Source organism: Protomyctophum parallelum, assembly GCF_964188405.1.
Source record: "Protomyctophum parallelum genome assembly, chromosome: 5".
NCBI classification, from domain to species: Eukaryota; Metazoa; Chordata; class Actinopteri; order Myctophiformes; family Myctophidae; genus Protomyctophum; species Protomyctophum parallelum.
The window spans coordinates 8,930,759-8,947,930 of NC_139702.1; the positions used below are offsets into that span (position 1 = coordinate 8,930,759).

The window sequence follows — 17,172 nt, forward strand, 5'->3', positions numbered from 1 at the left end:
ATTATTGGTTTGTAACAGAGCCAGTGAGCCAGGAGTCTGTGCTGGGGAGGAGTCACGTCATGTGGGGGGGAAGAACCGCTTTGCTGGGTCTGCTCTTTGTTTTCCACCAGAAGATCTGGATGACGACAAGTGCAAAACATTTCAACAAAATGGCAGATGTACAAGCTCGCAGCATGGGGCCAAGTGATGTGCTACAAGCTTTGATATATGCAACACTAATATTAATGGCTGATGTCTTACATGAAGGCATGGCCCAGCTTCCTGATTCTTCCCCCCAGAGTTCCGGTGTTGGCAGCATTCCGGTGCGCGCCCAGTTCCGGGGACGTGAGAGGATCAAAATAAACTGTGGAAACGGCTACAAGCAGAACAGATGTGTGAAGATCATTTCAGTTGTCTGCTATATATATATATATAAATGACAATGAGAGTGACGCAATACGTTTTTTTTCTCCACTGTTATATTCCCATAAAGACAGTGGTAGATTTGATATGATTTTAGTAAAAGAAACTTAAAACCAGGACATACACGAAAGCGTAATAAAACACTTTGATTCTGTAGTAACGCTCAAATATTTTCAAATGGGGTTTTTACGACCTAGTATGCATCAGTTTGGGCAACATTGACCTGAACATGTTTGAGAGCTATTGACAGTAAATGACTGAACTAAGTATTCAAAACCCTGTGGTCGGTACAACCCGAATGACCACAGCTCATGTGTAAGTACCATTGTTACGGCTAGCTCCGCCTGAGGACATGGTCGGAGTGTCCCTCACCATGGACAGCTTCTTCCAGTACGCTTCGGGGAATGTTAGCATGCGTCCCACAACCTGAGATGAAGATCCAAGGGAAATCGGTAATACAGGACCACAATAGAACCAAACCCACAGGGCTTTCTGAGTTATCCTTTTAGAAATACCTCTGCAGACACCCATAAACTAATTTCACCAACTTCTTCACTTGTGAAACTGTGATGTGACAATGATGATTCTAAAAATGTTAAACATGTCCACAAACACACCAGAGGGAGCTCCAACTGCTCCACAAATCACATTCAACCCAGATTTGGCTCGAACAAGGGCTTAAATTTGTTTTACTGTTATGCGACAAAACGTGGAATGCCCTACCACAAAAGTGTGAATCCCTACAGTCCTTCAAAACAACTGCTCTAAAAGTCCAAGGCATATCACTATAAATGCATCCCTAAACAGTTTACTGTACATAATCTTCTTTTGATTAGTACTCACTTAGGTTTTTAAATAGTATATTTTTCCGTCAGTAAATGTTTCTATGAATGTTATACTCAGGACCCCATTGGAAACAAGTCGTGCATTGTACTTAACCCATTCTGACCTGAGATCAGATTCATACGAGGTTTCCGCCGGACACACACTGGTCTGATGAACCCATTCTGACCTGAGATCAGATTCTAAAAATGTCAGTCGCTCTTCGATTTTTCAAAAATAGCAGACCTACAAGCTCGTATCGTGCCACTCGGTGGCGCGATATGAGCTTGTAGATCTGCTATTTTTAAATAGCTAAAGCATAACATGATGCTGACACCAAAATGGGTGCCCGGTCAGAATGGGTTAAACTGGCCTCTTCTATGCTTTTATTTTTATTCAATCAATGCAAAGTTATTCGATGAAATCAGTAATCCTTAATTTATGCTCCGCTGTATGACATGCTCACATGTCTGTCTCATAACCTTGTTGGGCTGGGGCCGGACAGGGCCCGGCCGGGCCGAGCCGAGCTGGAATACCACAGGCCAGCGCCGTGCGGGGTGATATCGTTTCTAACCTTAGGCTGGGAGTTGGTGTCTCTCAAGATGACCAGTGGGGTGGGATCCACCATCGCATGGCCAACAATCGTAGGTCCGAACACCCGGGCCAGGTTGTTCTTGTCCATCTGACACAGGGGACTCTTCATGACCCTGGAAAGCACATTTAGAATGCATTTCTTTGTGAGGTCATTTCTCTGTGAGGTCAAAGTGTAACATGCTACCAGTCCAGCACCTTCCTGGTGTTTTACTGTACGTCATTACCAGAGATCTACACTACAGCATGTTGAACTGTACTGCACCCTGTGTATATACACACTTGATACTACAGGGACCAGGGTCCCACAAAAGCATCAAAGGTAGCAGAAATAAAAGCTCGAAGCAACGCATTTTGAGCTTGTAGATCCGTTACTTTTGCCGGTTTTGAATTTAAATCCTGAAAAGTAACAGTTTTGGACACATGAGGTTTCCACCCGACAGCTAGAATAAAATGATTCATCATGAATGCTGCTCAGGTAACTAGAATAAAATGATTCATCATGAATGCTGCTCAGGTAGCTAGACTAAAAGGATTCATCATGAATGCTGCTCAGGTAACTAGAATAAAATGATTCATCATGAATGAATGCTGCTCAGGTAACTAGAATAAAATGATTCATCATGAATGCTGCTCAGGTAACTAGAATAAAATGATTCATCATGAATGCTGCTCAGGTAACTAGAATAAAATGATTCATCATGAATGCTGCTCAGGTAGCTAGAATAAAATGATTCATCATGAATGCTGCTCAGGTAGCTAGAATAAAATGATTCATCATGAATGCTGCTCAGGTAGCTAGAATAAAATGATTCATCATGAATGCTGCTCAGGTAGCTAGAATAAAATCATTCAAGGTTTCCTTGGCATTTCTGCAGTCCTGATCAGCTCTATTTTTCCAATACAAGCCATGGTCTCCTGACTATGAAAAATAGTCACACACTTCCGACAGACTAACCTCAAACTTCTACCAGCATAAATGGTTTTTGCTTAACCCATTTTAGGCGGGAACCCCTTTTGGTGTGGAGAGTGGTGCGCTATGAGCTTGTAGGTCTGCTATTTTTTTTAAATTTAAGAACGACTGACATAGAAACATAGCTTTTTCAGTGTTTTATCGCTCCCCGTTTGTAAGGCCCTTTATGCAGCCTGCCTTGTTGTTACAATGGCTGGGAAAAACTAACTAGGGTTTCATCCCCCTTTAAGTGTTTACACCTGTAAACACGTGATATGACAAAGTTGATACTGATGCAGAAGTTGCCTTGCATTCTACCTTTTCTACCCTAAAGTAGAATTCCCCAAGTGAATGCCGTTTGTCTGAAAGAACATTGTCCAAGTAGGCTTACACGCTATGTGACAGAGGCGATGATGCACCCTGTAACAACAGCTCTTACTTCTGTAAGTGAAGCATGAGGAAGGCCAGAGTGTCTCTATTGACCTTGGGGAGGTCTCCGATGGCCTGGTACATGACGGATGCAGCAGTCTCCTCATCAGCCATCTCTGGGACACACAAACGCACACATGGAGATGAGCACACAAGGCACAGTTTTCCTCCACTGCATGAGCTGCAGCTACAGACTACTGGACTGGTGGCAACAGCAAATCAAACCAGTATTCAATTTAATCTAAAGAATTATATATAAATACAGTAGCATCAATGGGGCGTTACGTCTTCAAAAGGCTGACCACTTTCAACCTAGGGTCTCTAGCCGGAAATGTTCTTCCTTCAAAAGTAATCCATAGTTGCAGCCCTACCACCATCTTCTGGAGAGGTTTGCATGGGACGATTATTTTATTTATACAATAAAACATACCAGCGGCCAGCATTAATTTAGCATGGAGCTTAAAGGTGACCAGTGGCTCTTTCAGCTTCCTAAAGAAATCCTTCAGGAGGCCACAGATGTTGTGTATCTCCTCCACTTCGCTGAGATAAAGTGTTCCTTTCCCTTGGATGTACTTCTCCCTCAGTTCCTTCACCAAGCGATCACTCCCGGGGACGCGGTACAGTCCTCTCTGTCACACGGGGAGAGGCACAAGGGGTTAGGCCGCTAAAGTGGTGTCGTTTGATAAACGGACGCATCTCAGAGGTGGATTAAACTGTTGGGACACTCACCTCCTTCAGTCCCCTTCTCTCAATTTCACTCACACACTTCACCACCAAGTCAGGGACTCTCGGATGGGTTATTGGAGCAAAGCTCTCCAGAGTGTCCTGAAGATGACGGTCACATTTTATAATTGGATAAATACGAAAAAAGAAAAAATAACTACCGTGTATATAAACGTATATGAACTATTGTCAGTTTGCAAAAACCTAGTGAAAACGGGCTAAAATGGCACAGCAAGATATGCCTTTTTATCCAATGCTCCAAAATAGAGACCAGGTTAAAAGTGGTTAACTTTCTTTGATTGCATATTTATAAAAACGCACAGAGCGACTTAACCCATTTTGGTGTTTTAAACATTGTTATAATTTAGCTATTGAAAAATAGCAGATCTACAAGCTCATAGCGCGCCACCAAGTGGCGCGCTACGAGCTTGTAGGTCTGCTATTTTAGAAAAATCGACTGACATAGAAACATAGCTTTTTCAGAAAACTGTCTTGATTTAGAAGACATTTAGAAGACATTTATAGAATCGTTCCCAGGTCAAAATGGGTTAAGTGACAATTGGATCCATATGGATCAGACCCCCCCCTCGCAACCCACCCCAATTTCCTGAAAACAAACTGTTCTGGACATGCACTACACTGGTTTCATTGATTCCACCCGACTGACGTGAGGGTTAATGAGCACCACACTGTCCACGCACCTGCTGTCCACGAGGATTCTGTGGCCTAGAAGGAGTGCAGCCTTCACGACACATCTCCCTGCACTCTGGATGTGCGACAACGCGGCAGTCTCTGCACTTCAGCGCCATCTTCCCGAAGCGGAGCCTCTTGCCGCACGGCACACACGTCTCTGGCCGGATCACCTGGGAAGAGCCAATTCAGTATTTAAGTCCGACGTCATTTTGTAGTGCTACGTCACGTCCGGGTCCCAAGTGGCACCAGCTCCCGTCCGCATCTCATTGTAAATAGAATATCTAAACGTGTGAATCTTTTTACAATGACGTTCTTTTTCAGAAAGGAAGCCATTGAGGGTTATAATGGGTCTTAATGCTTCCAACTCGAGTATAATTATTAATGTTTTGTAATAGTGTCCATGACAAAGAAAATATATGATGTGGAGACAATAAAGACTATTATTATCATTATTATTGAAGGTGGTAACAGTCCATTTGCTCAGTACAATATTTCGGGGGCATATTTAGAATGTGTGCAGGCTTGAGTATGTTGAATCTAGTCTGCAATTAATGAGGATTTAGTTGACACAATGAAATAAAATGGCGATAGTATTCCGTGTGGGGCAGACGGCCTGTCACAGCCAGATTTGGGAGAGCAGCATGGCTTTGTTGTTGCGAGGAAAGCGGTAAAATGAGACTTTCGTGGTTGTTTTCGTCTCAGATTTAGTCTGACGGAGCGTCACAGTATAACTATGGGGACACAAAAGTGGGACCCGGAAGTATCTCAGGAGGGGGCGCTCACGTCATGGCTAAAATACTGAATATAGCGTGGAACAAACTCCCACTATTTACCTTCGACAGGCAGCCTCTGTAGACATTTTTAAAGCACAGCTCTTACTTTTAGTTTATCTTTAAAATTCTTTGTTGTTATTAATGTCCTCACTGTATTGCATTACCGCTATTATTTTAATGCTTATGCCTTGCTTCCCTTATTTTTTTTCTCCATTGTTCTGTAAAGCACTTTGAGCTGCATTTCATGTCATGAAAGGTGCTATACACAAATAAAGTTGTACCAAGTAGTGGTATAAATGTGAGCCTTATGGATCAGCTATTGTGGGCAAATGGGTTAAAATATTTCCCCACCACATCTTTTTTTCTAATTGAATACTATACTATACTACGAAATAATAATACAGATATGTAAACAGTACGTGGTACAGTGAGACATTAAAGCTAAAAAGGATAACACAAAAAGTCCAGGGGACTTGTTTCCATTGTGGTCCTGTGTATTCATCAGCATAGCATAGAAAATGAACATCAATACATGAAATACAAGCCCCATGTACAAAAGAGATGTGATAGAGGTTTTCTCAGGCCAATTTTGAAATAAACTGTTCTAGGTACGACTCGAGGGTATTGTCCCTTTTACAATCCCAGTGATATTTGCTTAACCCCATCTTCTACCCTGAGCCATCCCAAACTGACATGGGGTTTAAGGCCAAAAATAGTTTGCTTAAGGCAGAATATCAGTTTGTTTTGGGAGGCTTGAAGCTTTTGTTTTTAGTGACATTGAGATGTTTGAAAACCAAGACATCCAATCATAATCAAAGTGGCATTGAATCAGGGCTCTGGCTAGAGTCTTGACTCTTGAGAGCACTTTCGTTGACAAAAGAGGAAATCCTGCCCAAAGATCGACTGGCATTTCTTCCCCACCAGTCAGGTTTGTTGTCAAAAAGTTCATACCGTTTTGGTCTGGAAGTTGTGCTTCACAGGTTCATCCATGACGGCTTCTTCCATCTCTGCCTCCGTCTCCATGGTAGTCTCCTCCATTTCTGCTACCGTCTCCCATGGCGCAGTGTCCCCTAGGACAGAGGGGGCCGGGACCCCTGGACTCTCAAGATTACGGGGGTCCTCATCTGTTCATTTACGGAAAAACACAAAAAGTTGAACTATAGCTCTAGGAGGTTTCTTTCAGAGAGCAACGATATACATTTTTAAACATTTTCCCATTCCCATAGTGGTCTGTGGTGGACCAAACATCGTCTTGCACAACGAGAAAACAAACATCCTCGGAGAGAAACCGAATGGTGTGTGTAATGATCACCTCTGAAGGAAACCAGTTCTTCTGTTATCATGATGCCGGGTACCCTCTCCCTCTCGTGGGTCTCCTGGGTGAAATTGATCACCATGTGAACTGGGCCTTTATTATCAGGGGTCGTGACAGTGGCTATCACAGTGGTCTCCACTTCCTGACCACAGAGGGTATAGAAAGAAGGGTTCTTAGATAAGAGGGTATGTACAGCCCATATTCTTATTTTTTCCCCCCCATAAGTACAAATGAACATATAAACAGGCATTCCAAATTAATGTGTAATGCAAATACAGGACTGCAACACCCATCTGAAAATGTTTTGTGCCAGGGACCCCCAGAAGAGAAGAGAAAAACATGGCAGATGTACAAGCACTCAATGGGGAAACAAAACAAAATGAATCCATTTTATATTTTAAATTATTACTATTTTGGAACTAAGTTTACCAAACTGAAAAACATTGAAACATAACCTAACCTAACTGAAACATTAAGCATGAACTTTCAGAGCCCAAAGACTAATTATGTTGGGAGTTCTTCCCATCTCCCACATAAGTGGCAAGTTGCGAATCTTTAAACAGAGAGGTATAACCCGATTAAAATGACCTAAATAGTCGGAGTTAAAAGCCACTACACGTTTTTCAGAGGCCAGTCTAGTTTCACTTAAGTGGGTAGAACACAACCTTTCCCGAACTCATCCGCTCTTCCTTAATGTGGCCAAATATTATTAAATCAGCAAAAGATGGAAGATGAAAGAATGTGGTGTTCCACGGAACGCGCTCTCTGGTGGTGGTTGACCCACGATTCTTCAGTTTAATGGCATGAAAAGGCTTGATGTAATGCAAAAATGAACTATTTATCCGACAATGAAGGTGAACAATAAATTGGCTACGTTTACATGGACAGTTAAATCCCCTTTTCATTCAGAATAAAAGTTAAATCCTATTAAAAGTTCTCATGTAAACACCTACAAAAACTTAAATCGGAATGAAAATGGTCAATCTGATTTAAACTTAGATCTGATGTAACTGACCGGTTTATTCCATTTTTAAATCCTATTGAAACAATTGTGGACTCATGTAAACACTCATTCGGATTGAAGTTCATTCTGGTCTTTCTGTGCATGCTTGTTTCCATGTAATTGGTATGGCTATATTATGCTCTTGTTTTGCGATTAATTATATTAAGAAATTATATTAGAAACCTCTCATAGGCTACAGGATACATCAAATATAAAGTAATACGGCATAAAAGTGTTTTTCTATTATTATTATTTTGTTTTACTGAAATGTAGTGTAGTAAAAGTAAAACAATTGGAAAGTAAAGTAGAAATACCTCAAAATTGTACTTTAGTACTAAAGTAAATGTACTTTCCACCACTGGACGTAAACATATCCGCCCGCCCCCTATCCAACCAGAAGCCTTCCCAGCCCCAAACCTGATGTGGAATGAAATAATGGGATTTTAAAGTATTGTCCATGTAAACACTCATTCGGAATGACCTTTCCCATGTAAACACGCAGCAAAAAACATTACTTCTGAATGAATTCATTCTGAAGTTTTCATTCTGAATGAAAAAGCCCTCATGTAACCGCAGCCATTGACAGTCAAATAACCATTCCATATTCACCATGTCTGGACCAGGTCTGTCCGGGAACTCTCCAAATGTGTTGGACATCCTCGTCCGCCGCAAGGGTGCCGTACATACAGAGGGCACCATGGATGACCTCTGTCAAACATAAGGAACGTGGATTAGTGGGTCTATGGGGTTGATAGTGGGTCTATGGGGTTGATAGTGGGTCTATGGGGTTGATAGTGGGTCTATGGGGTTGTGACATGATATACTTCCAAATAAAATTTCATGCTTCCATTCATGCTTTGTGAGAAGATAGTCACTCACCCTCCTCTCTCTGGCCCTGGACCTCAGGGGTCTAATGATAGTCGTGTCCAGGTCCTGAATTGATTCACAAGAAAGGTCAGAGGTCATGCGGTGCCTTCCACAGCTCGCTGCGTCACATCTGCTCTACTGCATGTACAGTACATAGAGGCAGTCACCATTACAACAATTTAAGTTGACAATATTCATTGGCTTACAAATAATTGTGATTGTGTTTTGGGCACACTGAACATCCAATAATTCTGTTTGCTTTTAAGCCTTTGTAATGAAAACATATGACAAATATCTTGAAGAAATTACTGAAATATTTAATCATTTCACACTTTAAATAAATAATACGAGGAAATAGCTGGCAACGTGCCACGAAGTGACACATAAGTAAGCTTGTAGATCTGAAATTTCTGTTATTTTTTGGAAAATGTATATCAACATTTTTCAACATGGAAACAGAATTGTGATTATTTCAAATAATTGCGATGATCTAATAATTGTGACAGGCCTTTAAAGTATGTACAGTATGTGTGTGAGTACACAGTAGGCCATCATCACTGTCGGGATGTCAAAAACGTACTTTTCAGAAAATGGGGGGGAAAGAAATAACCTGTGTTGCAAGCAATGGAGCCAATGTGATTATTTAGTCATGAAAGATCTACAAGCTCACAGAATAGTATGATCGGCGACAATAAGCTCACAACGTGTGCGTTGCAGCCCTGTGAGCTTGTAGATCCGCCTTCACTGTCGTATAGCGAAGGATGTCAGATGTTTTGGAGATGAAGCCATGGATGGTTTAGACATGTTATGACAGAGGAGGGATAGGGAGTATGTCGGTACAGAAGGATGTTGAGGTTGGGACTGCCAGGAAGGAGGCCTGGCCCTAGAGGAAAAGATTTATGGATGTAGTGAAAGAGGACATGATGTTAGTTGGTGTGAGAGAAGAGGAGGCAGAGGACAGGGTGAGATGGAGACAGAGGACAGGGTGAGATGGAGACAGAGGACAGGGTGAGATGGAGACAGAGGACAGGGTGAGATGGAGACAGAGGACAGGGTGAGATGGAGACAGAGGACAGGGTGAGATGGAGACAGAGAACAGGGTGAGATGGAGACAGAGAACAGGGTGAGATGGAGACAGAGGACAGGGTGAGATGGAGACAGAGGACAGGGTGAGATGGAGGCAGAAGACAGGGTGAGATGGAGACAGAGTACAGGGTGAGATGGAGACAGAGGACAGGGTGAGATGGAGACAGAGAACAGGGTGAGATGGAGGCAGAGGGCAGGGTGAGATGGAGACAGAGGACAGGGTGAGATGGAGACAGAGGACAGGGTGAGATGGAGGCAGAGGACAGGGTGAGATGGAGACAGAGAACAGGGTGAGATGGAGACAGAGGACAGGGTGAGATGGAGACAGAGGACAGGGTGAGATGGAGACAGAGGACAGGGTGAGATGGAGACAGAGGACAGGGTGAGATAGAGGCAGAGGACAGGGTGAGATGGAGGCAGAGGACAGGGTGAGATGGAGACAGAGGACAGGGTGAGATGGAGACAGAGGACAGGGTGAGATGGAGACAGAGGACAGGGTGAGATGGAGACAGAGGACAGGGTGAGATGGAGACAGAGGACAGGGTGAGATGGAGGCAGAGGACAGGGTGAGATGGAGGCAGAGGACAGGGTGAGATGGAGGCAGAGGACAGGGTGAGATGGAGGCAGAGGACAGGGTGAGATGGAGGCAGAGGACAGGGTGAGATGGAGACAGAGGACAGGGTGAGATGGAGGCAGAGGACAGGGTGAGATGGAGACAGAGGACAGGGTGAGATGGAGGCAGAGGACAGGGTGAGATGGAGACAGAGGACAGGGTGAGATGGAGGCAGAGGACAGGGTGAGGTGGAGTCAGAGGACAGGGTGAGGTGGAGGCAGAGGACAGGGTGAGATGGAGGCAGAGGACAGGGTGAGATGGAGACAGAGGACAGGGTGAGATGGAGGCAGAGGACAGGGTGAGATGGAGGCAGAGGACAGGGTGAGATGGAGGCAGAGGACAGGGTGAGATGGAGGCAGAGGACAGGGTGAGATGGAGACAGAGGACAGGGTGAGATGGAGACAGAGGACAGGGTGAGATGGAGGCAGAGGACAGGGTGAGATGGAGGCAGAGGACAGGGTGAGATGGAGACAGAGGACAGGGTGAGATGGAGACAGAGGACAGGGTGAGATGGAGGCAGAGGACAGGGTGAGATGGAGACAGAGGACAGGGTGAGATGGAGACAGAGGACAGGGTGAGATGGAGACAGAGGACAGGGTGAGATGGAGACAGAGGACAGGGTGAGATGGAGACAGAGGACAGGGTGAGATGGAGGCAGAGGACAGGGTGAGATGGAGGCAGAGGACAGGGTGAGATGGAGGCAGAGGACAGGGTGAGATGGAGACAGAGGACAGGGTGAGATGGAGGCAGAGGACAGGGTGAGATGGAGGCAGAGGACAGGGTGAGATGGAGACAGAGGACAGGGTGAGATGGAGGCAGAGGACAGGGTGAGATGGAGACAGAGGACTGGGTGAGATGGAGGCAGAGGACAGGGTGAGATGGAGGCAGAGGACAGGGTGAGATGGAGGCAGAGGATTCGCTGTGGCGACCCCTGTAGGGAAAAGCCGAAGAGAAGACTGTTGTATAGCGAAGCGAAGTAAAACAAAAAGACAATAGAGTCAACTGTCAGACAGCAACGATTACATTACATAATATAAGATTACATAATAAAATATATTATATCTCGCTTGAAATGGTTATACTGTTTTGTACTGTTGAATGTATTGAATGTAGGTGGTTTATTATTTGGTTTTTTTAAAAGCACAGGGAGGTTACAATGTAATGATATAAACACATGTATGTGTATACTGTAAACTGATGTGCTCAAATAAACATACAAAGAAAATGGTTATACTGTACCAGCAGGTCATCGTCCGTTTTATCATAACTGATATCCGAGTGAGACAGGAAGGAGGACTCATCGATGACATTGAGCCTGTGGGAACATAACAGTCCATGCATGTATTAGTAGAGGTGTGACAAAATCAAATGTAATGAGGTACAGTATTTAGCCAAAAGTACAACAATATGATGTGACAAACTAATGTATCATTATATATATGCATTTAAGACCAGAAGATTCCAATATGTCACAATATTACACAACTGAAGTCACAGACTATGTACAGTATAATAGGGGTATAATATGGGGTGACAAATTAAAAGAAAACAACCTGAATAACCTAAAAGAAAAAAGAAAAAAGAAAAAGAAAAGTCTGGGGTGCATGCCACACATAGGCTTTGGCCTGACAGCGCGTTGCATGTTCGATTCCCGTTCATGACGACCTTTGCTGCATGTCTCTCCCCTTCTCTCTCTCCCCCTTTCCCATCAGTCTTCACTTGATACCATCAATAAAGGCAGAAAACAAATCTTAAAAAACATTAACATCCTATCATGTTGTGTGGCATGTATGAAAATGCTAAGTTGGCGCAGTTGACCTTGATTTTGGATCAAGATGGCAAGAGACAAAGATGTGACAAAAAAGGGGTTCATTATTGGGGCACGGATGGTTCAGTCACGAAGACTCAACTGGCATATCGTTGCAGAAACCGCCCATCTACATATTTTAACTTTTCTTTTGCTTAACCTGCGACCTTGGCCCAGGCCGTAGCATAACGGTCTGGGCACCGGACTGGTGATCCAGTCGCGGTGTGCCGCGGGTTCGACTCCCGGACCCGACACGGCCTTTACCGCATGTCATCCCCCCATCTCTCTCCCGTTTCCTGTCAGCCTACTTTCTGTCCCTTAAAAAATCAATAAAGGCGTAAGCCGCAAAAAAATATCTTAAAAAAAAAAAAGAAACTGCGACCTTTTCCATTTTTTATTTGAATCCTGAAAAGTAACAGTTTTGGACATACTGTATGAGGTTTCCACCCGACAGACGATATGACATACAGTACACCAATAGAACAGTACTGTGAATGCTCGACTCCTACAGTGATGGGGTTGGTGGGCTCTTATGCACTCTCTTGGTTTGGGTCTACTTGGTCCAGCTTAAGACAGAAGGGGCACATGGCCACTACAAATACATAGTTATGAGTGACCGACCACCTGTCTGTACGTCGGCCATCTCTAGAAGCAACATTCACTGGGGTTTTCTTTAAACGGCTAAAAATGAAATACATTACCGCTTCCCGTAAAGCTGGTTGACATTGGTCACCCTGTTGTCAAAACGGGCGAGGAGGGATTTCTGCTCATCATTGAGGCACGACACGGCTTTGGTGTCATGGATCAGGATGTCACAGACCAACTGCATCCGTCTCTCCTGCAAACACAATTAAGGCAGCATCGATTCCAAACCTGTGGGCTCACCGATGGGCTGAGAGCGTTGTAGACCCCCAAATAAATGGCAAAAAGACTAAGACTTCCATGATAAAACATTAAGAAATAGTGTCAACAAAGAAATATTGATAAGATAGGACATTTTAGGTTTACCATGTTGGTCTCATTGAACAAAGCCAGGACACAATCGATCAAAATTATGTACTGAAAAGACATGAAACCAAGGCTTCTTCGACTGCTGTATTAAGTGGTGAGATATGTGGGCTTTATTTTCAAGTGAGCCCTTATCTAGAAAAGGAACCCCTGGCCTGAATTAACTAATTGTGGGGAAAGCTTTCGCTGAAAATAGCCGATTGTCAAGCTCACAACGAGTTGCAGCTTGATCTGCTATTTTCAATTAAAGCTTCCCCACAATTCGGACGTTGGGGGAAGTAATCCCCAGGTTGAGGTTACATTGGTGAGTGAATGTCACTGATGTTCAGTCAGGACAACTCAAGAATGGATGGAATAGATACTTATTGAATATAAATGAGCGATATGCTTATTATGGTTTGGCGAGAAATGGGATCTGCTTTTTAGGTACTCAGATCAAGCGCATCAGTCCCGGCCAAGGCGGCCATAGGGACTCCCAATCCCCCGTACCTAAACATTAGATCCAGAACAACAGGTGGTAGCTGGGGTGGAGGAGGGTGAGCAGCAGGTTTGTATACAGCAGCACGCAGATACAGCAGCAGCAAGCAAGCAAGCAGGAGGAAGAATGCAAACCTTCCAGCTAATGTAGCCGGTATGAGGATGGAGTGAGTGTGTGATTGGCTGAGTGAATCATGTGGATGAGAGCGTGATGCTGAGGCGGCTCAATTAACGGCCAGCAGCGACTGCAACAAGGTTTCCCCGACTGAACTTGCTCTGCGTATGTCTGTGACAGGCACAATGCTCATTTCTCTAGGCACTCACCAGATTCTGGTAGTCCACCTCCATTTTATGGCGCTTCTTAATTTCCACGTCCACCTGGTTTCGGGCATGTTTCAGCTGGACCTCGAGCGCCGCCTTGGCCACGTCAGAATTCACCAGACATTCCTTGTAGGCTTTCAGCTCATGCTCTGCATGGTGGCATTTCTTCCTTAGAGCCTCAAAGTTCTTCACCATGTCCTTGAATGCTGCAATTAACAAGAGGGGATAACTCATGTACCGTTTGTGGTTATGTTAAATATCAACATCCTAATACATCCGAATACTGGGGGGTCAAATTATGACAAAAAACACTTTGTTTGAAATAGACACTCATGCTTTCCAAGGTGTGATTTGGGGTCTGGGATGAATACAAGATGAATATAAACATCTTAAAACCAAAATGTTGAATTGTGGGTTTGAGCCATAGACTGTAAAAAATATGGACAAAGCGTTCCCCGGGTCTAACATGAACGCAAAATGAAGCCTGTCAGTCCTTGAATTGTACATCGCCATCTTTCTAGTTCCGTTTGGGCCCAGCTGGCCCATTGGCTGGCTCCGTTTGGGCCCAGCTGGCCCATTGGCTGGCCCAGACAACAAGGCGGGACTTCCCCCCTTCTTCTTAGTTGGTTTTTATTTTGACTCGAGTAGGTGAGGAATCCCGATCATAGACTGTAACGGTAGCCACACCCCTCAGAACATACGCGACTTTATGGTAAAAACAATTATAAGTGGGGCCATAATTTTCCAAAAACAATATTATGACATTAGAAATTAGACTTTAAACTAGTGACTGGAAGCAGAAAGTATTCATGACCATGTTTATGATCTGTCTGACTGCCCCCCTGGTTTGAGCTCACATGCCCAAACTACCCGTCAGTGGGGAGTGTTGGAGCTGGGAGGAGGAGTAGGACTAAGGCCCTATACGGCCTCTCTGGGGGGGGGGGGGGGGGGGGGATTACCTGTCAGTGGGGAGTGTTGGCTGGGAGGAGGAGTACTAAGGCCCTATACAGCCTCTCTGGGGGGGGGGGGGGGATTACCTGTCAGTGGGGAGTGTTGGCTGGGAGGAGGAGTAGGACTAAGGCCCTATACGGCCTCTCTGGGGGGGGGGGGGGGGGGGGATTACCTGTTCAGTGGTGGCTGATGAATGAATATAAACATCCCAATACATCCGAATACTGGGGGGTCAAATTATGACAGGCTGTCAAAATATGACCCCCCAGTGAAAAAACACTCAAAACACACAGTGAAATAGACACTCATGCTTTCCAAGGTGTGATTTGGGGTCCTAAGGATGAATACAAAATGAATATCAACATCTTAAAACCTAAATGTTGAATTGTGGGTTTGAGCTCACATGCCCTTTGGGGGGGGGGGGTACTACCTGTGAGTGGGGAGTGGTGGCTGTTGAATGAATATAAACATCCTAATACATCCGAATACTGGGGTGGGTGCACTTCCTGAAATTCTAACCTGAGGTTAGCTCTGGTCCATATAGCTATAATTCCATTGCATTGCAAAGTGAGGCATTAGAGCTATGGACCAGAGCTAACCTAGGTTAAAGAAAGGCATTAGAGCTATGGACCAGAGCTAACCTAGGTTAAAGAAAGGCATTAGAGCTATGGACCAGAGCTAACCTAGGTTAAAGAAAGGCATTAGAGCTATGGACCAGAGCTAACCTAGGTTAAAGAAAGGCATTAGAGCTATGGACCAGAGCTAACCTATAGGTTAAAGAAAGGCATTAGAGCTATGGACCAGAGCTAACCTAGGTTAAAGGTTGAATTAGAATGAGGTAACCTCATATAGCAGGTGCAATACAAAAACAGTAAACGCATTCTCAACACATACACACCAACACATGCTTCATGTTGACTGAAGAATCTTTTAAAAACACATTTGTTCCATTACACTATATAAGCACTTGTTGTATGTTATATTGTGCTTGCCTTTAATGTTATTGCTCTTAGCCGTTTTAACTTAATTAGGCCTATATAGTATGTCTTTTAGTTTTAATATGTGCGTTCCTACCCTGTCCTGTCCTCTGCATGTGGTGTTTTTATTTATTTTTTGTCTATGCTTTTATACTCTAATTTTGTTATTTGCCATTGTTCTATCATTTTAACTACTTGTTTTATTGTACTCTGTTTTTGTGTCCTGCCCTGTGAAGCACTTTGAGCTGCATTTATGTATGAAAGGTGCTATAGCCTACAAATAAAGTTTATTATTATTATTATGTTGTGTGTACAGCGGCCCTTAATAAGGGCCGCTGTACACACAACATAATAATAATAATAATAAACATAATCATAAGGGCCCCTTATGATTATGTTTTGAAAGGGGTTTGAACTTCATAATCGGAATAAGTAGACCCGTTTTATTGATTCATATTGTATTCATAAAATAGTAAGTAGAATAAGTTTAGTATTTACTATTAAGTTTCTCACCGAGGTCCGAGGCCTGCAGATCAGAATTCTGGCGGACCATGGCCAGAAGTTCTCGGAGAATCTCCTGATAAAACGCCATCGCAAACAAACCATCCCAGGACAACTTAACTCCCAGGCAAGCTGAATGAAAGCAAAATGACGACAAATCCAACGAGACACACCTGGCTGCAATTAACAATAGAAAGGGAGCCAGGGGAGGGTGCATTAATCAAATGATAATACCATAGAGGATAATACCCCTACCCCCTGGATAAAGTTGATTAACTGATAATATAAATTACTCTCTCCGCCATCTTGGATCTTTCCTCAATTGCAACTGCGCAACAGCGCCCCATGGCGGTCAGGGTTGCGCAGCCAGTTGCACTCATTTGGGGAGACGAGGACAGATCCAAGATGGCGGAAAGATTCCGAGACAGAGTGGATTAAAACAGTTTTTTTATTGAAAACTACGGACCTACGGGTTTTAAACGCTAGGCGCAGATAAACCGGACAGGTGTGGGTGGCAGCAGCGTAAAGCACCTTAGATTTTGCATTTGTACTACGGAAGGTTCTACGGAGGCACCGGGTGCCGCGCTCACAACCATCTGGCGAGAGACCTTTTAATAGACTCTCGTAGGTTGAAATGTCAAAATACATCTACAGTCTTAGCCATGATTTATGACTCTCGTATTCATACGAGAGTCATGACGAAACTTCACCCTGGTTTTTGCGAACGCTGCATTTACAAGATTTCCGTATATATAAACATTCAGATTTCAAATATAAAGTACTCACAATTTGTCCCACGGGTGTTAGTTAGTAGCAGCTCCAGCGATTAGAATTTCTGCATCCCGCGTTGTTTAATAAAAA

The 17,172-nt window shown here is 43.9% G+C and overlaps 1 protein-coding gene across 1 annotated transcript; it reads right to left on the minus strand.

The window, feature by feature from the left end:
* Window positions 1–25: 25 nt before the first annotated feature.
* Window positions 26–16,402, minus strand: LOC310859227 (rac GTPase-activating protein 1; the record flags this gene model as incomplete). The annotated part of the gene is made up of 16 exons (XM_083765629.1): window positions 26–115; window positions 241–355; window positions 726–828; window positions 1,799–1,931; window positions 3,207–3,312; window positions 3,627–3,825; window positions 3,926–4,021; window positions 4,621–4,782; window positions 6,337–6,509; window positions 6,698–6,842; window positions 8,313–8,411; window positions 8,583–8,636; window positions 11,509–11,584; window positions 12,778–12,914; window positions 13,886–14,088; window positions 16,324–16,402. The coding sequence occupies 16 exons, from the start codon at window positions 16,400–16,402 to the stop codon at window positions 58–60; spliced, it is 1,938 nt and encodes a 645-aa protein (XP_083621755.1). The 3' UTR covers window positions 26–57.
* Between the last annotated feature and the right edge of the window lie 770 nt (window positions 16,403–17,172).